General features: G+C 43.9%; 1 protein-coding gene across 1 annotated transcript in view; it reads left to right on the top strand.

Moving 5' to 3' along the window:
- Positions 1–1,337: 1,337 nt before the first annotated feature.
- Positions 1,338–25,621, top strand: part of LOC141095091 (acrosin-like) — a 33,017-nt gene continuing 8,733 nt past the window's right edge. The window contains exon 1 of the mRNA XM_073580972.1: positions 1,338–1,375. Coding sequence (XP_073437073.1) covers positions 1,338–1,375 — 38 coding nt within the window. The remainder of the gene's footprint in view (positions 1,376–25,621) is intronic.

The raw sequence follows: 25,621 nt of genomic DNA, 5'->3' as shown, positions 1-25,621 counted from the left end.
ATATCACAAATCTGTGAGTAGCAAAAGAATGTGAAACTTTAGAATTGACAAATAATATGTCTTGTTGCAAGACGAACCTCCGTCCCAGTCGGAAATCACTGACAGAAACAGGTTTTGCTCAAGAATATCCCTGTATTTCGCACCATCCATCTTCCCCTCGACTCAGACCATTTTCCCTGTCCCTGCTGCCGAAAAACATTCCTATCGCATGATACTGCCACCACCATGTTTCACTGGGGGATGGTGTTCTTGGGGTGATGAGCTGTGTTGGTTTGGTGCCAGACATAGTGTTTACCTTGGTTGCCAAAAAGTTCAATTTTGGTCTCCTCTGACCACAGCACCTTCTTCATACTTTTGGGGTGTCTTCCACATGTCTTTTGGCAAATGCAAAACAAGCCTTACAATTTTTGTGTAAGTAAAGTCACTGTGCCTATGCTTCCATAAAGGCCACCTCTATGGATTGTATGACTTATTCTGGTTATATGGACAGATACTCCTGGCTGTGCTTAGAGACTCTGCAGCTCCTTCAGGGTTACCTTTGGTCGTTGTGCTGCCTCCCTGATTAATGCCTTCCTTGCCTGAGCTGAGAGTTTTGGTGAGAGGCCCTCTCTTGGTTGGTTTGTTGTGGTACCTTGTTCTTTCCATTTGATAGTTCTCCGGGGATCATCAGAGATTGGGCTATTTTTTTTATAACCCAACCCTGACTTCCACTTCTCAACAACTTTGTCCCTGACTTGTCTGGTGATCCCCTTGGTCTTCATGGTGTTGTTTGGTTAGTGGTGCCTCTTTCTTTATGGTATTGCAGCCTTTGTGGCCTTTCAGAAAAGGTATGTATAAACTGACAAACTATGTGACAATTAGATTGCACACAGGTGGACTGCCTTTCACTAAGCATGTGATTTATGAAGGTAATTGCATGCCCAGAAATTTTTAGGGGCCTCATAGTAAAAGGGGTGAATATATATGTACATGCCAATTTTTAGGTATTTGATCCCAAACATTTAAACTATGCCTATATTTTTCTCACTTCACTTAACCAACTTAGACTATTTAGTACTGATGCCTCACACACAAATTGGATTTCAAATATATTTAAACACAGGTTGTAATGTGCGAAATAAGTAAAAAAGCAATGGCAGTGAATTCTTTCTCAAGCCACTGTATGATTGCAGAAAGAAACCCTCTGCAGTGTAGATTAAAAACTCATACCATCTTTGAAACATGGTGGTGGTAGTATCATGGTTTGAGCCTGTTTGGCTGCATTTGGCTTATGATGACTTGCTATTATTGATGGAACATTGAATTATGAATTATACCTGCACATTCTAAAGGAAAACATGACGACATCTGTCCATGAGCTAAATCTGAAGAGAATGTGAGTCATGCAGAATGACAACAATCCAAGGCACACAAGTCATTCTACAAAAGAATAGTTAAAGAAGAATAAACTTAAAGTTTTGGAATGGCTAAGTCAAAGTCTTGATCATAATCCCATTGAAATTTTGTGGAAGGACCTGAAGTAAGCAGTTCATGGGAGAAAATCTACCGACATAAAGGTTAATGCTGATTTTTTTGTTTGTTTTATTTTTTTTTTTAGGGAGAAATAGGCTAAAATTACTCCACGCCAATGTACAGGACTAATCAACACCTATCAGAAACGTTAAGATAAAAAACGCAGCCCAGGGGTGTGGCCCCTAAGGCTGTCAATTGCAGCCCATGGGGCACCAGAGCTCCTCAGATATTTTCTGGACAACAGTGTGTCAGCGCAAAGGCAACTCTTTTATACATGGCTAAATCATTGGTGGTAGGTGAATATGGAGAGTAGGTGTTTTCACCCGTTCCCAAAATCCGCTGTTAATGTACGTACCAGCGAGAGGTGACTACCCACACACCGCGGATTATGTACAACACAATAATGATGCCGGCTCATAATTAGAGCTGACGCCGTCATCAGTGGGTGTCAGCTCTATATCATAGCTGACACTGCTGCAATGGCCCCAATTGATATTAGCACCAATCACGGCTGTGTAACTCCTTAGATGTTGCTGTCAATAGTGACAATGGTATTTAGATGATTATTGTGAGTTGTGGTTCCTCTTTTTGCGCCTATCGGCACCACTCAAGACAACCTAAGGCCAAGAAATAGCCTTTGGGTCAGCCAGCTACAGTGGCCTGTAAGGCCCTGCAATAAATGTCAAATTGACAGATTTAATATCCTGCAGTACAAAAGTATATTACATCAGCGATCAGGCAAATAAAAGTTAAAGTGCCATATAGTGACTAGGAAAAAAAAAATGTAAAAATATAAAAAAGAAAAAATAATAATAATTGAGCATGAAAACATAACGCTGTTTATGTAAAAAAAAAATAAAAGTAAAAAAGTGCACATTTGGAATCGCTACATCCGGAATGACTCAAGCTAACTACTTAAAAGAATAAAAATGTAGCTTTTTCATTATATGGACACAAAAAAATGGAATAAAAAACATCAGAAAGTCAGGTAGAAAAAAAGGTATTGCTGAAAACATGTACCTTGACTACTGCAACCTCCTGCTCTGTGGCCTCCCCTATAACACTCTCGCACCCCTCCAATCTATTCTAAACTCTGCTGCCCGACCCCTCTGTCAATCCCTGCATTGGCTCCCCATTACCCAAAGACTCCAGTTCAAAACCCTAACCATGACATACAAAGCCATCCACAACCTGAGTCCTCCATACATCTTTGACCTCGTCTCCCGGTACTTACCTGCACAAAACCTCCGATCCTCACAAGATCTCCTTCTGTACTCTCCTCTTATCTCCTCTTCAAACAATCGCATACAAGACTTCTCTCGCGAATCCCCCCTACTCTGGAACTCTCTACCACAACATATCAGACTCTCACCTACCATGGAAACCTTCAAAAAGAACCTGAAGTCCTACCTCTTCCAACATGCCTACAACCTGCAGTAACCACCGATCCACCAAACCGCTGCACGACCAGCTCTACCCTCGCCTACTGTATCCTCACCCATCCCTTGTAGATTGTGAGCCCTCGCGGGCAGGGTCTTCTCTCATCCTGTACCAGTCTTGACTTGTATTGCTTCAGATTACTGTACTTGTATGTATACCCCTCCTCACATGTAAAGCGCCATGGAATAAAAGGCGCTATAATAAATAATAAAAACATAATTTGCCTCACGCAAAGAATGCAGTCCGTCAACTTCAAATTTTTAATATGTGGTGCCCATAAACCTGGCCAAGATTGAGACCCCAGTTTTTGCTACATAAGAGGCAGGGGCAGACATATCGCCGATGCAGCTGTACTAGGGCCTGGAAGTGGTGGAAGGCCTGGCGGCACCAGTTACAATTTCAGCAGGATGTGCATCTGAGAACGCACATTCAGTTGAAATGGATTGCGGTGCAGGGGACCTGCTGGCTTCCTGTGCTGCAATGTATGCAGCCAGCCAATCAGTTGCTGACAGCTTATGTCTGTGTTCCTCTGACTGGGGGAACATGGCAGTGACTTAATGGCACGCACGGCGATGTCAGCTGCCTGCTCCTGCGCCTGATAAAGAAGAGGCCGCCTTGCGTTAGTGGGAATGTGAGCATAGTATATTTTTTTTATATGTTTAAGAAAAATATAGCAAGGCACATCACCCCCAGGTTAGGGTCCAGGATTGGGCACATTAAGGCAGGAAAAGGTCCAGGATGGGGCACATTACCCCAGGAAAGGGCCCAGAATGGGGCACATTACACAAGGATGAAGCATAATACCAGAAGAAGGACCAGGATGGGAAACATTACCCCAGGAAGGGGACCCAGATGGGACACATTACTCTAGGAAAAGGACCAGGTTGTGGAACATTACACCAGGACATTATAGCCAGAAAGAGGCCAGATTGGATACATTATGCCAAGAAGAGGCTCAGTATGGGTGCCACATTATTACTGGAAGCCTGATTTCTTTCTCTTTGTACTGTAAAACGTTGCCTATTCTCAACAACAAGCCCGTGCAGAAAAAAAGCAACAAAAATGCAATGTGTGCACGTAGCCTTTAAATGAATTGGGGGAGACTCACAGTGACTGATTAATTTATATTTATTTGATGCAGACATAGTTAATGGGGGAGCACAGTGCTGGCTTATCAGTTTATATTTTGAATGGTGCATGGCTAGTATATTAATGGTGGGGGACATATTTGTATTCTTGGGTGCAGTGTGGGGAATTTTTTATTTGGTTCACAAATGTATGAATACAATATAGTGGGGAAAATAAGTTTTTGACACACTGCCAGTTTTGCAAGCTTTCCCAACTGTGAGACAGAATCTAAAAATTAAAAACCAGAATATCACATTGTATGATTAATTATTAGAAAATGGAAGAAACACAAGATGACTGTCAATCGTCCTCGGTCTGAGTCTCCATGCAGAATCTCACCTCGTGAGGTAAGGATAATTCTGAGAAAGGTCAGGAATCAGCACAGAACTATGCAGGAGAACCTGGTCCATAACCTGAAGATAGCTGGAACCACAGTCTCAAACATTACCTTAAGTAACACACTATGCCGTCATGGATTAAAATCCTGCAGGGCATGCAAGGTCCCCCTGCTCACACCAGCACCCATTTGAAGTTCACCAATGACCATCTGGATGATCCAAGGGAGGCATGGGAGAAGGGCATGTGGTCAGACGAGACCAAAAGAGAACTTTTTTGTATCATCTCCACTCGCCATGTTTGGAGGAAGAAGAAGGATGAGTACAACTTCAAAAACACCGTCCCAACCATGAAGCATGGTGGGCAAAACATACTTTGGGGGTGCTTTTCTGCAAAGAGGATAGGACAACAGCATCGTATTGAATGGAGAATGTATGGGGTCATGTATCGCGAGATCTTGGCCAACAACATTCTCTCAGTAAGAGTATTGGAGATGGGTCGTGGCTGTGTCTTCCAGCATAACAATGACGCAAAACACACAGCCAGGGCAACTAAGGAGTGGCTCTGTAAGAAGTATTTCAAGGTCCTGGAGTGGCCTAGCTAGTCTCCAGACCCGAACCCAATGGAAAAATCTTTGGAGACAGCTGAAATTCAATGTTGCCCAGCGACAGCTCCAAAACTTAGACAATCTGTATGGAGGAGTGAGCCAAACTCCCTTCTGCAGTGTGTGCAAATTTGGTCAAGAACTACAGGAAACGTCTGAGCTCTGTAATTGCAAACAAAAGTTTTTGTGCCAAATATAAAGTTCTGTTTTCTATTGTATCAAGTACTTATTTCATGCAATAAAATTCTAATTTATGATGTAAAAATCATACAGAATTTTACATCAGTTCACATATCTGTGAAAAACATGAATCCAAGAATGAGATTTGCGAGACTCAGAGCATGACTATTTCTATTCCGATTATGAGAATTAGAATAGGACATACTCAATGGTTCTGTGTGCTGTACGAGAAAAAAAATCTGGCAGCATACCAACACTTCACACAAATACAGGCATATAGCCTTATTGTGCATAGTGTCATCCCTTACTATATAGTGTAAGTTCTTGTTAAATGTAGCACCGTCCTTAATTACATGGTTTCCTTTTTTATTATACATAATACCGTCCCTTATTTCATCCTTTCTAGTAATGTATTGGGTGATCATTTATTATATAGTGTCCAGTGTTATGTACAGCGACGTCTATTATTGCATAGTATTAGCTTGTTATGCACAGCACCATCCTTTATATATATTCTTTTTTCTTTGTTATTCCAAGCATCCTGTCTTTCTTAAATAGTTCTCTGTTTTTAGAAACAAATTGACCGGTGATGGAGCAGCATCTCACAAGATCAGTCCATCAGCTCCTCAATTAGAAAATATGCTTTCCCATGCTCTTTCAGCCGTCATTTTGTTATATCTAACAAGAGAGGTTGTTATGTAATAAAGACAGGGGGCTATAAGTAAGAAAAATAACAAGAGAATCTGATACTTAAGGAACCGTGTTGTATATAACCAGAGAGGGCACTCTATAATAAGGGGCGGCAATATACATCATGAGAGGAGACTATAATATATATCTCTAGCTTGGTCGCCATAAAAGTAGGGGGCCCAAACACGTCTTGCCCCATTAGCACCAAACTATCAATGTCTGACCCTAAGAGGGGCACACCAGAAACTAAAAGCAAAGGATCACATACTTTTGCCACTCACAGACATATGATATTTGTCATTTTTAAATCAGAAAAATGACCAAGTCTAATATTTTTTACTCATTTCTTTTATTGGTCTCTTTACCTATGTTGAGGACTTGTGTAAAAATTTGGTTTAGTTTTAGTTCAAATTTCTGCAGAAATATTGTGTTCAAGCACCACCATATCTGGGAACAAAGTAGTTAACAAATATGTCATGTTATAAATTCCTATTCAAAATTATAGTAAATGTTACTTAAACATTCACTTTGGGTATAGAGATATTACTTTTGGATAAATTATCGGAAATGCCCTCTAAGAAATCTGGAAATCTATTATCACAGAAAGTTTTTATGTAGATGAAATTGGCATCACACATGGTCTACATTTTTTTTATATATTTATATAGCACCATTAATTCCATGGTGCTGTACATGAGAAGGGGGTTACATACAAAGTTACAGATATCGTTAACAGTAAACAAATTTACAATGACAGACTGGTGCAGAGGAGAGAGGACCCTGTCCTTGCGGACATACATTCTACGGGATAGTGGGGAAGAGACAGAAGGTGGGGGGTGCAGCAGCTCTGGTGGTGATGAGGCAGGAGCTCGGGCGGTGGTGAGGCGGCAGAATAGTTATTGCAGGCTGTAAGCTTTCCTGAAAAGATGGTTTTCAGGTTCCGTTTGAAGGATCTGAGGGTGGTAGATAACTGGACGTGTTGAGGCATGGAGTTCCAGAGGATGGGGGATATTCGGGAGATATCTTGGAGGTGGTTGTGTGAGGAACGAATAAGTGTGGAGGAGAGTAGGAGGTCTTAGGAGGATCAAAGATTACGTGAGGGAAGATATTGGGAGATTAGTTCAGAGATATAGGGAGGAGACAGGTTGTGAAGAGCTTTGTAGGTCAGTGTTAGTAGTTTGAACTGGATTCGTTGGGAAATTGGGAGCCAGTGGAGGGATTTGCAGAGGGGAGAGACAGGGGAGTAGTGAGGAGAGATGTGGATTAGTCAGGCAGCAGAGTTGAGGACAGACTGGAGTGGTGCAAGAGAGTTAGTAGGGAGGCCACAAAGGAGAGTGTTGCAGTAGTCAAGGCGGGAGATGATGAGGGCATGTACAAGAGTTTTAGTAGATTGAGGGCTGAGGAAGGGACGGATTCTGGAAATATTTTTGAGTTGGAGGTGACAGGAGGTGGCAAGAGTTTGGACGTGTGGTTTGAAGGACAGGGCAGAGTCTAGAGTTACTCCGAGGCAGCAGATTTCAGGTGCGAGAGAGAGCGTGATGTCGTTTACTATAATAGATAGATCGGGTAGGGAAGATACGTGAGATGGAGGAAAGATAATGAGTTCAGTTTTGTCTACATTGAGTTTTAGAAAGCGAGAAGTTAAAAAGGAGGATATGGCTGACAGACCCTCCGGGATTCTCGACAGCAGAGAGGTGACATCTGGCCCAGAGAGTTAGATTTGAGTGTCATCCGCATACAGGTGGTACTAGAAGCCATGGGACATTATGAGTTGTCCTAGGCCAAGGGTATAGATGGAAAAAAGTAGGGGTCCCAGGACAGAGCCTTGGGGGACTCCAACAGAGAGAAGGCGGGATGAGGAGGTAGTGTGGGAGTGGGAAACGCTAAATGTGCGGTCAGAAGGGTACAGTTGTGGCCAAAAGTATTGACACCCCTGCAATTCTGTCAGATAATACTCAATTTCTTCCTGAAAATGATTGCAATCACAAATTCTTTGGTATTATTATCTTCATTTAATTTCTCTTAAATGAAGAAACACAAAAGAGAATGAAGCAAAAAACAAAACATTGATTATTTCACACAAAACTCCAAAAATGGGCCAGACAAAAGTATTGGCACCCTCAGCCTAATACTTGGTTGCAAAACCTTTAGCCAAAATAACTGCGACCAACCGCTTCCGATAACCATCAATGAGTTTCTTACAATGCTCTGCTGGAATTTTAGACCATTCTTCTTTGGCAAACTGCTCCAGGTCCCTGATATTTGAAGGGTGCCTTCTCCAAACTGCCATTTTTAGATCTCTCCACAGGTGTCCTATGGGATTCAGGTCTGGACTCATTGCTGGCCACCTTAGAAGTCTACAGTGCTTTCTCTCAAACCATTTTCTAGTGCTTTTTGAAGTTGTTTTGGGTCATTGTCCTGCTGGAAGACCCATGACCTCTGAGGGAGACCCAGCTTTCTCACACTGGGCCCTACATTATGCTGCAAAATTTGTTGGTAGTCTTCAGACTTCATAATGCCATGCACACGGTCAAGCAGTCCAGTGCCAGAGGCAGCAAAGCAACCCCAAAACATCAGGGAATCTCCGCCATGTTTGACTGTAGGGACCGTGTTTTTTTCTTTGAATGCCACTTTTTTTCTCCTGTAAACTCTATGTTGATGCCTTTGCCCAAAAAGCTCTACTTTTGTCTCATCTGACCAGAGAATATTCTTCCAAAACGTTTTAGGCTTTTTCAGGTAAGTTTTGGCAAACTCCAGCCTGGCTTTTTTATGTCTCGGGGTAAGAAGTGGGGTCTTCCTGGGTCTCCTACCATACAGTCCCTTTTCATTCAGACGCCGACGGATAGTACGGGTTGACACTGTTGTACCCTCGGACTGCAGGGCAGCTTGAACTTGTTTGGATGTTAGTCGAGGTTCTTTAGCCAACATCCGCACAATCTTGTGCTGAAATCTCTTGTCAATTTTTCTTTTCCGTCCACATCTAGGGAGGTTAGCCACAGTGCCATGGGCTTTAAACTTCTTGATGACACTGCGCACGGTAGACACAGGAACATTCAGGTCTTTGGAGATGGACTTGTAGCCTTTAGATTGCTCATGCTTCCTCACAATTTGGTTTCTCAAGTCCTCAGACAGTTCTTTGGTCTTCTTTCTTTTCTCCATGCTCAATGTGTTACACACAAGGACACAGGACAGAGGTTGAGTCAACTTTAATCCATGTCAACTGGTTGAAAATGTGATTTAATTATTGCCAACACCTGTTAGGTGCCACAGGTAAGTTACAGGTGCTGTTAATTACACAAATTAGAGAAGCATCACGATTTTTCGAACTGTGCCAATACTTTTGTCCACCATCTTTTTTTATGTTTGGTGTGGAATTATATCCAATTTGGCTTTAGGACAATTCTTTTTGTGTTTTTTCATTTAAGTCAAATTAAATGAAGATAATAATAACAAAGAATTTGTGTTCGCAATCATTTTCAGGAAGAAACTGAGTATTATCTGACAGAATTGCAAGGGGTGTCAATACTTTTGGCCACAACTGTATGAGGCAATCCAGGACAGGGCAAGGTCTTTGATGCCAAGGGAAGAAATAATCTGTAGCAGTAGGCAGTGGTCGACTGTGTCCAGGCCCGGATTGGCAATATAACCAACCGGGCATTTTCCCGCTGGGCCGCTGTCATGTGGGCCGCGGGCGGCAGCGCCCGATCATCTGGCCGCTTGCCAGCTGCTGCGGCCACTGTTGCTCCTGCCGCCGGCCCTCTGCGGGCATGGCGGTGATAGTTTCCAAGTTCCTCCCGCACTGCAGGGAGATAAGCCGCCACGCCCCCCCCACGCACCCCATCCTCGCCTTAGCATGAGACCCCCTCCCCCCCGCAGCCACTCACAGCGTCGCACTCGCTTGCCTGCTCGCTCTGTTCGCAGGACCTGTGATGAGGTCACAGGAGGGGAGGAGTCAGGGGGTCACATGATCAGGAGCCTTTGTCCAGACCCCCGATCATGTCCCCCTGACTCCGCCCCTCCTGTGACCTCATCACAGGTCCTGTGCGCTCAGCCTTGCCTCTACCGTCTGCAAGACTCTGCTTTGCTGTTGTCATGGTGCTGGTTGAGGTAAGTATGTGTGGGGTCAGGATTTACAGTGTGGATGTAGCAGAGCTGTGTGTGTACGAGGTGTACGGAGCGGAGCCGTGTGTGTACGAGGTGTACGGAGCGGAGCCGTGGGTGTACGAGGTGTACGGAGCGGAGCAGTGTGTACGAGGTGTACGGAGCGGAGCCGCGTGTGTGCGAGGTGTACGGAGCGGAGCCGCGTGTGTGCGAGGTGTACGGAGCGGAGCCGCGTGTGTGCGAGGTGTACGGAGCGGAGCCGCGTGTGTGCGAGGTGTACGGAGCGGAGCCGCGTGTGTGCGAGGTGTACGGAGCGGAGCCGCGTGTGTGCGAGGTGTACGGAGCGGAGCCGCGTGTGTGCGAGGTGTACGGAGCGGAGCCGCGTGTGTGCGAGGTGTACGGAGCGGAGCCGCGTGTGTGCGAGGTGTACGGAGAGGAGCCGTGTGTACGAGGTGTACAGAGCGGAGCCGTGTGTGTGTACGAGGTGGAGCCGTGCGTGTACGAGGTGTACGGAGAGGAGCCGTGCGTGTATGAGGTGTACGGAGCGGAGCCCTGTGTGTACGAGATGTACGGAGAGGAGCCACGCGTGTACGAGGTGGACGGAGTGGAGCCATATGTGTACGGGATGTACGGAGCGGAGCCAAGTGTGTACAAAGCATACGAAGCGTGCTTTTCCCACGGACACAGGAGTACACGGCGGAGCCCCGAGGAGCATTTTAAAACACACACATGACGTTCCACCTGAAGTGATGTGCTGGAAGCTGACCGGAAATGAGATAATTTCTTGAGGAGATTGTGACGGAACCAGGAATGCTTCAGATCCATCACCGTGTCCTCCTCCGACAGCGCAGACAGCAGGATCGCCTTGGAATTGGGGATGCCGGCCATGTGAGCGGATCATGATAGGTCCTGCATCGGGAGGCTCAGGTGGGCACTACAATGGGAGCCGGGCTGCTATAGTATCTTTGTAGAATCTTTCTTTCTTTCTCTCTTTTTCTTTCTCTCTCTGTTCTTTCTTTCCCTCTTTCTTTCTTTTTCTTTCCTCTCTTTCTCTCTGTTCTTTCTTTTCTTTACTTCTTTCTTTCTCTCTCTGTTCTTTCTCTGTCTCTCTCTGTTCTTTCTTTCCCCTCTTTCTTTCTCTTTCTGTTCTTTCTCTGTCTCTCTCTGTTCTTTCTTTCTTTCCCCTCTTTCTTTCTCTCTCTGTTCTTTCTCTGTCTCTCACTGTTCTTTCTTTGTCTCTCACTGTTCTTTCTTTCTTTCCCCTTTCTTTCTCGCTCTCTGTTTTCTTTTTTCTCTCTCTCTCTGTTTTCTCTCTTCCTTAGTGCCAGTCAGTGTGCCCATAATGCCAGCCACTGTGCCCTCAGTACCAGTCAGTATGATCAGCAGTGCTAAATGGGTGCGATTAGGTGTGGACATGGGTGTGACTATTTGTGAAATGGGTGTGGCTGGGCGCGGCCAAAATTTGCAGCGGCGCGCTGTGCGCGCCGCAGTCTTTGTCCATCTTTCCCTTCTTCAAAAGTTGGGAGGTATGATAGGGGCGGCTATGACCAGGGGGTCTGGTTGCCCAATAGAGAGCAGTTCTGCCAGGAATTCTGTAATCATGCATACAAAAGGGGACAGAGATTTGGGAGGAGTACTGTACCTAAAAGCAATAAATAGAACTGAGCTGAAATACTGGGCACAGCTATGACTACATGTTATATAGTCGTGTTAATCTCCTCTCACTTCTTGTAAACTACAAGTGAACAAAGATATAGTCACCATGTGACTAGTGGGCCTGTGTAACTTCAAATGCCAGGGCTGAATTTTAGTCCCAGTCCGGCCCTGACTGTGTCTAAGGCAGAGGGCAGGTCGAGAAGGAGGAGGATGGAGAACTGTTAGCTTTGGCTGTAAGGGTCCTGTTACACTAAGCAACGCACCAGCGATCCCGACAACGGTACGACCTGGTCAGGATCGCTGGTGCGTCGCTACATGATCGCTGGTGAGCTCTCAAACAGGCAGACTCACCAGCAATCAGGACCAGCGAGGACGCTGGTATTCCGGGTAAATAGTGGGTAACTAAGTGCACGCATCGCTTAGTTACCCGCTGTTTACCCTGGATACCAGCGTGCTCGCGCTGGGAGCTTCTATGCAGGATAAACAGCGGGTAACTAAGCACGCGCAGTTCTTAGTTACCCGCTGTTTACCTTGGATACCAGCTCCCAGCGCAAGCACGCTGGTATCCAGGGTACACAGCGGGTAATTAAGCGACGCGCGCGCTTAGTTACCCGCTGTTTACTCTGGATACCAGCTCCCAGCGTCTGCTTACAGCGCTGGGAGCTCACTGATCGTTGGTGTCCCGCTGCCACACGCAGCGTTGTGTGCTGGACAGCGGGAGACCAACAATCAAAAAATGGCTCAGGACATTCCTGCACAATCAGCGATACCCGGCGGAGGGTATCGGTGACGCATCAGCCATCTCGCTATCGATCTTGCTTAGTGTGAAGTACCCCTAAGTCATTAGTAATTTTGGTCAGGACAGTTTCAGTGGAGTGGTGGGGGTGGAAGCCAGATTGGGGGATGTCAAGGAGGGAGTTAGATGAGAGGTGGGAGGAAAGTTGAGCATGAACATGCTGTTCAAGGAGTTTGGAAGCAAACGGGAGCCTTGATATGGGGCGATAGCTGGGCATAGCAGTTGGGTCAAGGTTTGTTTTTTTGAGGTTGGTGATGGTGGCATGTTTGAAGGCAGAGGGAAAGGTACCAGAAAATGGCGATAGGTTGAAGAGATGGGTTAGGACTGGGATGAGCGTGTTAGTGAGGTTGGGGAGCAGGTGGGAAGGGATGAGGTCAAGTGCACAGGTGGTGAGGTGTGATTTGGAAAGGAGATGAGTAAGGTCTCCCTCAGTGATGTTGGAGAGGGAGGTTATTAGGGACAGGCAGAGGTCTGGTATGTGGAGTGGTTGGGGTGGTGGAACAGTAAAGGTTTGCCTTGCTTGGTCGATCTTGTTTTTGAAGTAGGTGGCAAAGTCCTCAGCAGAGATGAGGGGAGTTGGAGGTGGCAGTGGTGGGCGGAGGAGAGAGTTAAATGTGCTGAACAGTTGTTTTGAGTTATGGGATAATGAAGATGCAAGTTTTGTGAATAGGTCTGTTTAGCAGAGGTGAGGACTGATTTGAAGGCAAGTGTAGTTTGTTTGAGAGCAGTGAAGTCGTCTGGCAGGCGTGTTTTCTTCCAACGCCGCTCCACGACCCTGGATGCTTGTTGAGGTTTTTTGGTGAGGTTGTTGTGCCAGGGTTGCAACTGAGTCAATGGCTGATGTGAGGGTGGCGTTGTAGAAAGGGGTGGCGGAGTCTGTATCCTGGAGTGAAGATATGGAGGACAGAGGTAGGAGAGAGTCTGAGAGTCTGTGAGTGTCTAGGTGTGCGATGTTTCTGCGAGGATGTGTTAGTGGCTGGCCATGGGGGGCAGGTGAGGAGGACAAGGATGAGAAGGTGAGTAGATGGTGGTCAAATAGGGGGAAGGGAGAGGTTGTGAGATTGGGTAGGGAACAGAGGGGGGTGAAGATGAGGTCTAATGTATGTCCATCTGTGTCGGTGGCTGTGGAGGACTATTGAGCAAGTCCAAAGGATGAGGTAAGTGACAGGAGTTTGGAGGCTGCTGGCTGGTGGGTGTCAATGGGGATGTTGAAGCCTCCCATGATGATGGTGGGGATGTCAGCAGAGAGAAAGTGGAGGAGCCAGGTGGAGAATTGGTCGATGAAGGCAGTGGCTGAGCCCGGTGGTCGGTATATGACAGCCATTTAGAGATTAGAGGGATTGTAGATATGGACAGAGTGAACCTCGAAAGAAGGGAGGATAAGGGAGGGTGAATAGGGTTAAAGGAGCAGTTGTTCGAAAGAAGGAAACCCACTCCTCCACCATGTCTGTTGTCAGAGAGAGGAGTGTGGGTAAAGTGGAGGGTGCCATAACTCAGTGTGGCAGGGGAGGCCGTGTCAGGGGGTGTCAGCCAGGTCTCATTGAGGGCCAGGAAGGAAAGGTTGCGAGAGGTAAAGAGGTCGTGGATCACGTGTAGCTTGTTGCAGATGGAGCGGGCATTCCAAAGTGCTCCAGACAGAGGGAGCGGAAGGGTTGGGGGTCAGTGGCACAGGTTTTACATGTGAGGGATTGTGGCAGTTTCTCTTAGTGTGAAAAAGATAGGAGTTAGGATCAGTGGGATGTATGAGGTGGGGGGGCAGGATTGGGGGATATTTCACCAGCAGTGAGAAGAAGCAGAGAAAGGAAAAGCAGGTGGGTGAGAGAGAGTGACCGACTTGTATTGAATTTTAGTAGGAGTGGTCTGAGGTTAAGGAGCAGGTCTGCAGATGAAGCGAGGTGGGGGGGTAAGAGAGAGAGAGGGAGATAGTTATTTGGTTCGAGGGTGCAGGGGTTTGGGGATAATGAAGGAGAGTGAAAACTAGTGGAGCAAAAACGGTGATGGCAAATGAGCATGGTTAAAGAGCAGGGTAAGAAAAGAAAGGCAAGTAAAATAAGAAAGCAGTGGTTATTCTTACCTTCTGACTGATTTCTGGACTATTTCTGGTTTTAGATCAGCTTACTTTAGGAATGTTTTGTAGTGTATCACAACAAATTATTAAATGGTTTCCCTACACATTCAACTTAAATGTAGTCTGTAGTTATAACCAGCTGAGAGCACTGAAAAAAAAACAGATTCAAAAGTTACAGATTTGCAAGAAATGCGGACAAGTGCTATGCGAGAAAAAAATCACATAGAACTCGGACCAATGTTAATCTATGGGGCAGTTCCCATCATCCGTTTTTCTGTCGCCCATATTATACGTGCGGGAGAAATCACAGCATTCGGCGATTTCCACCGTATCTCGGCCGAGACTCGCCAATGCATGTCTATGGGGGGCAAGAAAAAAACAGATTACACACGTACCATGAGTGTGACTTGCGAGAAATACGCATCCGTGTCCTTTAGAAAAACCAGCAATTCAGTGCGCTATACTGTAAAATTACACTGACAGCTTACTAGTATAGATAGAATACATGTATACACCTAGTATAGGTATATATATCTATATATATAATGACATTGTCACACACACATATATATATATATTTCATACAGAGCTAGATAGCTGAATAGGTGAAAATTCAATTGTCGGCATCTGTAAAATTACAGAACCCGACAGGATATGAGACATGGTTTACATATACAGTAGTAAGGCTGGTTTCACACTTCCTTTTTTTTGCGCTTGTTTATTTTGCTTTTTTTCCCTATACTTTACATGGGTGAGCATACACATGCGTTTGTACGCGTTTGTATGCGCATGCGTTTTTTTGTAGTGTGCACTCGGGCGCACAAAATGCATCTTGTTGCTTTTTTTGTGCGTCCGACTTGCCCAAAAAAGCATGCGCACGCAATGCGTTCTTTTTTTCATCCAAACACGCATTATAGTCTATGGGTGCACTGACGTGCTCATGGTAATGCGCACGTCGGCGCAAAAAAAGCATGCGCTTTTTTTAAAAAAACATGCTCAAAACCGCAAAAAAAGCACACAAACGCATGATGCAAGTTAGAAAGTAGCCTTAACCATTGCATATCCTTAATTTTTCTGCGCCTTTTCTGGGGTGGCTGGGGGCCATAGCCGGGGGGGGCAATAACAATGGTCCCTCTCTAGGCTATTAATATCTGTAATTCACTGGCTTACCCTCTCTGGCGGAGAAAATTGGGCGGGAGCCCACGCACTTTTTTTTCCGTGAATTAATCCTTTAATTTAACACCTACAGCTCCAAAATTTTACACACATACACTACTAACATTATTAGTGAGGGACAAATAAAAAAAATTACGGATATGCAATGGTTTACTATATGTAAGTCATGTCTCATATCCTGTCGTGTTCTGTAATGATTTTATAGATGCTGACAAATGAATTTTAACCTATTCTGCTATCTACCTCTGTATGAAATATATATGTGTGTCTCATGCTCGTATTGCACATGCATGATGTACGGATCACTGTTCATGAAACATTTGTACTATTCTCGTCCGTGAAAAACGGACCCATTTTTTTTATACGTCGTGTGTGACTCCGGCCTTAGGCTATGTTCACATGTCCAGTAATCATCTGTTAGAACGGACCCAGCAGCAACCCACTGGGAAAAAAAAGTAGTTTTTAAAAGATGGATTTCTCATGAAAATTGGTTTCCTCATTCCTCAATCCCCCCGACAAAGAAATGTGATCCCATCACAGTATGATTCTCCAACTGTAATCCCCACACAGCCCTCTATACAGTATAATAGGCCCCACATAAAAAAAAACTCTGCTCTACCTTCATTCCCCAACTGCTCCAGTCTCTTCATGGTGTCTTTAGATTCTCTGCACATCTCAGTACAGCAGGTGCGATGATGTCATTACAACGCGCCCACTGTGCTGAGACGTCAGACGCAGAGGGGGAATGATGGGAGAGGGAGTGTCAGCTGATGCTCCTTTTTCGGCATTGATTTCAACTGTATCAACATCTAGAGTCCTGATATAGTTGAAAGTGTGATGCCAAGTGAAAGTGCAATATCGGGAGGGGGACCCGCACGGTGTCGCTGGCCAAATATACTGAAGGGACCCACCCGGCGTTGCTGGCCAAATATTCTCATCATGCGGGTCAGAATTTGACATATGTGCCTTAGACTATCAGACCAAGCTCACTAGCGGATTCTCTGGTAAAAAGATCTGCTGGTTTCTCTTATTAGTGCAGCTTTCCTCAAAAAGTTGATCAGTTGTTGTGTCCATACAATGGCTCCTGGTCGAGGAGCATATGACCAGACTGGTCCATCAGCCTCCTCAAATTGTAAAGCACCTCACATATGGGGCTGCTTTTCTAGGAAAGTCTATAACTCTTATCTCTTTTCCTGAGCTCTTCTCAGCTGATTTATGACCACATTACAGTTAAATGTGCAAGAAATAAAGAGCATGTAAAAGCCAAACAGTCCAAATTTTATAATTGCAAAATGATTTTTAGCCTAAAATGCATATTTTTAAAAAAAAAATGCATGCAAAGTTTGGTCAAGCCCTGTAAATAGTCTTATCCTCACAACATGGATCCGCCATACATATCTGTTTTGGGGGCCTTGGCTTTTAACACAAAAGTATCACCAAGTTCTGTTGCAGAGTCTTCCCAGACAATCGGTCAAAACATGCACATAGATTTGGTAACATAACCGTATATAATGGTAAAGGTTATTTCTAAGTCAATCAGATATACAGTAGGTACGGAAAGTATTCAGACACCTTTAAATTTTTCACTTTTTGTTTCATTGCAGCCATTTGGTAAATTCAAAAAAGTTCATTTTTTTTTCTCATTAATGTACGCTCTGCACACCATCTTGACTGGAAAAAAAAACAGATGTAGAAATTTTTGCAAATTTATTAAAAATTAAAAACTGAACTATCATTTGGTCATAAGTATTCAGACCCTTTGCTCAGTATTGAGTAGAAGCACCCTTTTGAGCTAGTACAGCCATGAGTTTTCTTGGGAATGATGCCATAAGTTTAGCACACCTGGATTTAGGGAACCTCTGCCATTCTAACTTGCTGATCCTCTCCAGTTCCGTAAGGATAGATGGTAAACCCTGGAGGACAGCCATTTTCAAGTCACTACAAAGATGCTCTATTGGGTTTAGGTCAGGTCTCTGGCTGGGCCAGTCAAGAATGGTCACAGAGTTGTTCTGAAGCCACTCGTTTGTTATTTTAGCTGTGTGCTTAAGGTCACTGTCTTGTTGGAAAGTGAACCTCCTGCCAAGTCTGAGGTCCAGAGCACTCTGGAAGAGGTTTTCATCCAGGATATCTCTGTACTTGGCTGCATTCATGTTTCCTTCAATGGCTACTAGTTGTCCTGTCCCTGCAGCTGAAAAACACCTCCGTAGCATGATGCTGCCACCACTATGTTTCACTGTTGGGATTGTATTGGGCAAATGATGAGCAGTGCCTGGTTTTCTCCAAACATACTGCTTAGAATTATCACCAAAAAGGTTTCACTTCGTCTCATGAGACCAGAGATTCTTATTTCTAATAGTCTGGGAGCCCTTCATGTCTTTTTTAGCAAACTCTATGTGGGCTTTCATTTGTCTCGCACTGAGGAGAGGCTTCCGTCGGGCCACTCTGCCATAAAGGCCTGACTGGTGGAGGGCTGCAGTGATAGTTGACTTTGTGGAATTTCCTACTGCATCTGTGGAGCTCAGCCACAGTGATCTTGGGGTTCTTCTTTACCTCTCTCACCAAGGCTCTTCTCCCACGATTGCTCAGTTTGGCTGGACGGCCAGGTCTAGGAAGATTTCTGGTGGTCCCAAACTTCTTCCATTTAAGGCTGGTTTTACACTTACCGTATTTTTGTGGGCCGATTTTGTGGCCCCAATAGATTTCTATGGGGCCGCAAAATTGGCCCACAAAAATTCCATGGTGCGCTGTGTGCCGTACGGCCGTGAGGGCCGTTTTTGAGGCCATGATAAAAGATTGAGCTTGCTCGATCTTTTATACGGCGTATGGACACGGCCCCCATTGTAAATCAATGGGGCCGCAAAAACAAACGGAAGTTTGTCTTTGCGGCACGCCATCACTTCTGGTTTTGCGGAACGCCAGGTTTTATTTCCAATACTATTTCCATAGTATTGGGAAAAAATGTCGATCCGCAAACTTTTTTGCGGCCCCGTTATTGCGGTACACCACAAAAAATACGGCGATACGGCCCACAATAACAGACCACAAAAAATGCGGTAAGTGTAAAAGTAGCCTAAGGATTATGGAGGCCACTGTGCTCTTAGGAACCTTGAGTACTGGAGAAATTCTTTTGTAACCTTGGCCAGATCTGTGCCTTGCCACAATTCTGTCTCTGAGCTCCTTGGCCAGTTCCTTTGACCTCATGATTCTCATTTGGTCAGACATGCACTGTGAGCTGTAAGGTCTTATATAGAGAGGTGTGTGCCTTTACAAATAGAGTCCTATCAGTGTAATTAAACACAGCTGGACTCCAATGAAGGAGGATCATAAGGAAATGGACAGCATGTGACTTAAATATGAGTGTCTGAGCTAAGGGTCTGAATACTTATGACCATGTTATATTTAGTTTTTTCTTTTTTAATGAATTTGCAAAAATTTCTACATTTCTTTGTTTTGTTTTCAGTCAAGATGGGGTGCAGAGTGTACATTAATGAGAAAAAAAAATGAACTTCTTTGAAATTACCAAATGGCTGCAATGAAACAAAAAGTGAAAAATTTAAAGGGGTCTGAATACTTTCCGTACCCACTGTAGTTTTGGGGCCAATTTTTCAATACTGATGCTTTGCACATTAGTCCTGTTGAAGAGCTCACAGGAGTACAATGCTCCACATTTATTAAGAAGAGTACACATGGTACAATTTACCCCACTTTCATCATTAAATTATAAAAAAAAATTATTATGCCTTTCTAGAACACAAACCCCTCTTGGTAAGGTCCACCTCTTCCTATTCATTTAGCAATTACCATAAAGTCTTACAGATCTTATGCTATTAATTTTGATGGTTGTCTAAGCAATGTTCTGCCATGCTGAAAACACTTGGGAATGCAAATCACCAAGATGCGCTCCTTGCAGCTCTCTTTGCAATTGCTGACCAATAAGGTCACAAATAGAGTAGAGCGAAACAGGTCGGCCAGATTCATAAGTCGCCGACTTATGGCAAATTCGGGTTTCGCCGACCAAAACCCGACCACAGCGTGAAGTCGGCCATGCGGTCGGCAAAACGAGCACCAAAGTCGGATTTCCCAGAATGCTTGCACATGACTTTTTTCAGCGACTGAGCAAGGACGTACACTGTGGGCAACGAGAGGACATGTGCAGCGTCCGGAGAGAGAGAGATTTAGCACACTTTAAAAAAGCGGTCCGGCATGTAGGTGTGTGTACTGTCCTTCACTCCCTGCTGACTTTGCTTCCCCATTGACTTGCATTGGGTTTCGTGTTTCAGTCGGAACTTCTACTTTTCCCGATAGTCGGCCGATTTCGTTCGACTCAACTTTTGAGAAAGTCGGGTTTCATGAGACCCGACTCGACCCTAAACAAGGCAAAGTCACTCATCTCTAGTCACAAATGATAATGTCCCCAAAAGCCATTTTCCAAAAAGACAACCCAAGGCTGCAAGATGCTCATGTTACTGTGAGCAGCCTATGTGGCCTAAATGTGCTACATGGCTTGAAGCGTCTCCGGACCTGTTTCCCATCGAGCACATCTAGAACATCAATAGTCGGCAATTTCAAACGGCGCTGCCAGCATCGGATCTTGATGATTTCCATGCCCAAATGTATTCAGCATTGCAGATTATTCCTCAGACAACCATTAATAACTCCATTGAAGCAGCCAGAGTTCGTAAGTGCATGTATTTGTGTTCTTGCTAAATACTACATAAATCAAAATGTTTAGAAAATATATTTCCATTTTTTCATAATTTGCATATCATTAACATATCTATTGATCCTGTGATTTATATAATTCCACAACTTTTCCTTCTTGGTGGTGCAATTTCTGTGTTCAAGAATGTACATACAGCAAATTATATTTTACTGTTGAGATATGTCTTCATCAAAAGTTTTCCTGAAGTAAGCTTTACTTTTAAAGCTTTCTTGTAATAACATAGAAGAACATGATGCGGGAACTGACACCTGCTCATGACGTGCTATGTCCGTCATTGGTCTTTAGGGGTTTAATATATATCATCACTACTATTGCATAGTTTCATGGTCAACAGAAGACACACGCTCAACCTGTAATTACAGAGGAAGGCAGAAACCTTATGAGGTGGATACCAATTGCCCGATATTAGGGGAAAAATGTCTTCCTAGCTCCACATATGATAATCAGGCTGATTCTTTGGAGTAACATCCTATCACAGAATCTAGTAGTCATAACGGGTAATATTATCCAGGCCCTCCTTCAGCTTTAGTGGCTTGAACAGAGAGTTTCATCGTCTTACTGCTCTTACAGTAAAGAATTAGTCTGTGATGATTAAATCTTTTTTTCCTTTAGACGTAGAGGATGCCCTTTGTTCAATCCAATATGACCTTATTTATGTCAGTATTTTGAATTAGCATTTGTAAGCCAAATTCAGGAATTTTACCTACAAAGAGAAACTATCTTTGGAAGACTGACACAGATTCTTTATTTTGAAGCCACTCTTGGTTTTGGCTAAGAAATAGTGATGAAATACTGACCAATAATGCAGACAATGTGGACAGAGCCCCTGTTGTATGGAGCAGAGGAGCTGAGCATACATATGTAAATTTTAATTAGGTCACGGTGTATATTGTTTATATTCTTGATAGCATTTACCAAAAATAATGAGTAAGAATTTTGTTCAAATTGTGCTCAAAAAAACAAAGTTTATCTCCTGCAGTCCCTTCTGGGATCATTAAACCATTACCACAGCTAACATGCAGTATATTAGAGGATAGCTTATAACACAGACTACTGGACAGGAAAATGGGAACAGAAAACTGCCGATGGGCTTTCAGAATGAAGAAATGTGTATTTTTCTTTTGGTTCCTCTTATTTCAAAGTAGCTAAACTACATTGCATATGGTATTCTATTTTTTTCTAGTTTTACTTAACGTGCCACAGAGAATATTGCAAAAACACAGCATATTCCCTACAATACTTTTTATGAAGGCACTATAAGTGGCAGTCCCTTTTCCTCAATAGGCCCCATAAAGGCATAATAATTCCATCATGATGTCACACTGTAGAACTGGGCACAATAAACACATTGCATTGTTAGGTCACTGTACTGCCACCTCCAACATTCTAAACTGACGTCTAGTTAGTTATTCTCATTAGCATCTGGGAAGACACAAAGTGGCAATGAAGTTCCAGCTGCTTGTACATGCCATCTCCATTTTGCTATGGAATTTTATGGATTATGGCAATGGCGCTCCTCTCCCTAACAGTAAGTATGCATGTATGCAGCCAAAGAAAATTTTATGTGATTTCAGATGCTGACAAATTGATAGAAACACCTTATTTCCAATCTTATATATCTCATTGCATACTATAAAAGTGTTGGAGTAACATCACTATAAGATAATTTAATCCAGCATCTATTTAAAATGCAAAAATTATCTAACTAGTGTATATATGATGTCTGGTAAGATGTGAAGCTGAGATGATGTTCAATTTGTATAGTCTTCTCACAAAATATGCAAGTATGACCATTGTTAGATGTAGGCGTACATTCTTATCAGTGGCATAAGTAAAGTCCGATGGGCCCTGGTGTAAGATTTGGACCAGGGGCTCCCCATCTTGGTATATATATATATATATATATATATATATACACACAGTATATGTCCCCTGGCCTGAGCCCCATCGTGGTATATATGTCCCCTTGCCTGGGACCCATCCTGGTAATTATATCCCCCATCATGGTATATATGTCCTTTTTCCTGGGCCCTATCCTGGTATTCAAATACACCATCTTGGGCACCATACTAGTATATACACTATATCCCCCCGTTTTGGTATGTATGCTCCCCATGCTGGTATATGTCACTCGTTCTGCCGCTGTTCTTTCATGCATAGAAAAAAATAATTATATTCACCTCCCATCTGCTCCCCCGCCGCACAGCGGCCACTTCTGAAGTCTGCAAATGATTTCAGCTTGCAAGCGGCGGAAGTGCATGATATCACTGACGTATGTCCCTAGACCCGTTCACGCATTGCTACCCAGGGACCCGACCGGTTTCTGCGCCGCAATATACTTCAGCTCACTGTGCGTCCTTGGACGCACATCCAGTTGAAGTTTCTGCTGGCGTAAGAAGGCCCTTCACTCTCAAGAGCCCGGTGGTGACCTCTGTGACCGCGGCCGATTCTTAAACATTCTTAAATCTCAAAAAGTTCTTCAATACAAAAAGTGAATCTCATATATTATATAGAGTCATTGCACCCAGAGTGATCTATTTCACGTGTTTATTTCAACCCATAGTCATCCACAAATTATAATGCAAATCCCATAGCCATGCATAACATATAATGCACTCCATAGTTATTCATAAAGTATAATGCATTTTATGTTAGGTACAAATTTTTGAGTGGAATATACAATATTTATTCCTATCAGCATACAGGCGTTTGTAGCCGCCAGGCTGCTAGTCATAAAAGAACAATTTAAGCCAAAAAAAAAATAGATTGTGACTGGTATGGTAACTTTTGATTAACAGACTATATCCATTGGACATTCCTCTCAGCCTAAGAGGACAGGGGCTACCTATTATACTAGAAACATGTAATTTGGCAGCTTCAATGTTCATTATATAAACTAAGTGCCATCTTGACTAAACAGATGGAATCCAAGGTGCTTACCCGACGCTCCGGATCAGGTAATTTCCAGGTTCCTGTTCCCTGAATAGTAGCCTGGGCCGGTGACTTAGGGATTCTAGCAAACACCACGAACTTCTCTGAAAGGAGTCTTGGCTGCCTACATCATCTTGGATGGAGGATTTTCTCTTGGTGGCTGCTTCTTTTCTCCAGTTTTCCTGCTGCTGGTCATGATGTTTCGGGCCGTGAATCCGCTCACTGCATAGCAAAGGTGTAGGGTAATACAGGCCTTTACTCTGTGTCTTCCAAGCATGGTATATTACTGGGGTATTACAGGATTTTTGCATGGGTTGAAGCAGAATCCCCCTCACATGCCTGCCAGACCACGTGCCCCAAAACATGATATCATTGTTAGTGACATGAACACATCATTACTTAATATACTTAATCATGAACATTTTTTGGCATAGTGGTCTCCATCCATTAAATTAAATATTGTTCATGCAATTTAACTTCAAAGACTAAAAACCCGTCGCATATTTTCTTCCCTTCTACAGTAGCATGCGGAAACTGTCTAGCAGACATTGACATTGGCTCACGCATTGTTGGTGGGAGAGATGCACAACCTGGGTCCTGGCCATGGTTAGTCAGCATCCAGCTACCGATCGATGAAGACACCTTTATACACCAGTGCGGAGGCTCAATCCTTAACAATCTCTGGGTTGTGACAGCCGCTCACTGCTTCAAGAACCATGAAGAGTAAGAAACCCCTTCACGGTCTTTGTAATACAGAATATAGTAAGATTCTTAGGGAATTCCTAGGGTTTAGGCCTCATTCAGATGTCTGTTTTTAATGTACATCTTTGTTCCTGTTTTTTGCAAATAGAACAAATACCCATTGTAATCTGTGGGGCTGTTCACATATTCATATTTTTTATGGAGACCGAGTGATCCACAAAAATATCATGTACACATTATGCCAGTTGTTGATCCAAATCACTGATCAAATTTACCCTTACAAGGCTATGTGTCCATGATAATCACAGTCAGCAAACAGATGTCATCAGGGTGCCGTCCGTGGGCTGTCTGTGATTAACATTGTAAGCGACAGACAGAAGAAAGTTTAATTTTTTTTTTTTTCATCTGTCAAAATCACTGATGAAACACTAATGGTAAAAACTGACATACTGACCAAATACTGATGACACTCGGATCCAAAACACTGAGGAAATAATGGTCTATGTCTTTACATACCGGAGTCTGAATGAGGCCTAAATGATGAAAGTTGGTTTAGACTTCATGCGTACAGTATTTATACTGTATGGCGGCACACTTAGTCTTTATTGCTGTTCTCCATCTCGGTATAATATTGGAACCATACAGTAAATCCTTAAAGGGGTTGTCTGTTTTTCCAATAAAAGTCTGCAGGCATTATATGTGACTGGAGACTTCTAAATCCCTACAGTGTACGCACCACACTCTCTGCTATTGATGGCAAGACCACAAGTAGGAAATTTGCATGATTCCATCATTCCATGATAATTAATTATTATTATTTATTTATATAGCACCATTGATTCCACAATGGCCTTGTAGGTCAGTATTAGTAATTTGAACTAGATACACTGAGGGAATGGGAGCCAGTGAAGAGATTTGCAGAGGGGAGAAGCAGAGTAGTAGCGAGGAGAGAGATGAATTAGTCGGGCAGCAGAGTTAAGGATGGACCGGAGAGGTGCTAGGGTGTTAGCAGGGAGGCCACAGAAAAGAATGTTGCAATAGTCGAGGCGGGAGATGATGAGGGCATGCACAAGCATTTTAGTAGACTGAGGGTTGACGAAAGGACGGATTCTGGAAATATTTTTGAGCTGGAGGCGACAAGAGGTGGAAAGAGCTTGGATGTGCGGTTTGAAGGACAGGGCAGAGTCAAGGGTTACTCCGAGGCATCGGACTTCCGGTACGGGGTGAAAGCTTGACGCCATTAATTGTGATAGATAGGTCAAGTAAGGAAGATCTGTGAGATGGAGGAAAGATGATGAGTTCAGATTTGTCCACATTGAGTTTGAGGAAGGGAGAGGAGAAGAAAGAGGATATGAATCTTATTGCAGATGGAGTGGGCATTCCAGAGTGCTCTAGAGAGAGGAAGCAGGGAGGTGGGCATCAAGGGCACGGGTTTATTGTTGGAAAGATTGCGGTAGTTCATATTGGATAGGGAGCTGTTATGATTGGGTCACCGAGGAGGAAAGCAAGACCAAGCTGAGCCACAGAAAACCAGAGAGGTTGGTAACTAAGCGGATTGTGGACCCCTGATCCTATCCA

This window comes from Dendrobates tinctorius, unplaced genomic scaffold (assembly GCF_039654945.1).
Source record: "Dendrobates tinctorius isolate UK_male_01 unplaced genomic scaffold, ASM3965494v1 ptg000066l, whole genome shotgun sequence".
Taxonomy (NCBI): domain Eukaryota; kingdom Metazoa; phylum Chordata; class Amphibia; order Anura; family Dendrobatidae; genus Dendrobates; species Dendrobates tinctorius.
Note: the sequence above shows the minus strand (reverse complement) of the source record. Positions and strands in the feature narration are given on the sequence as shown.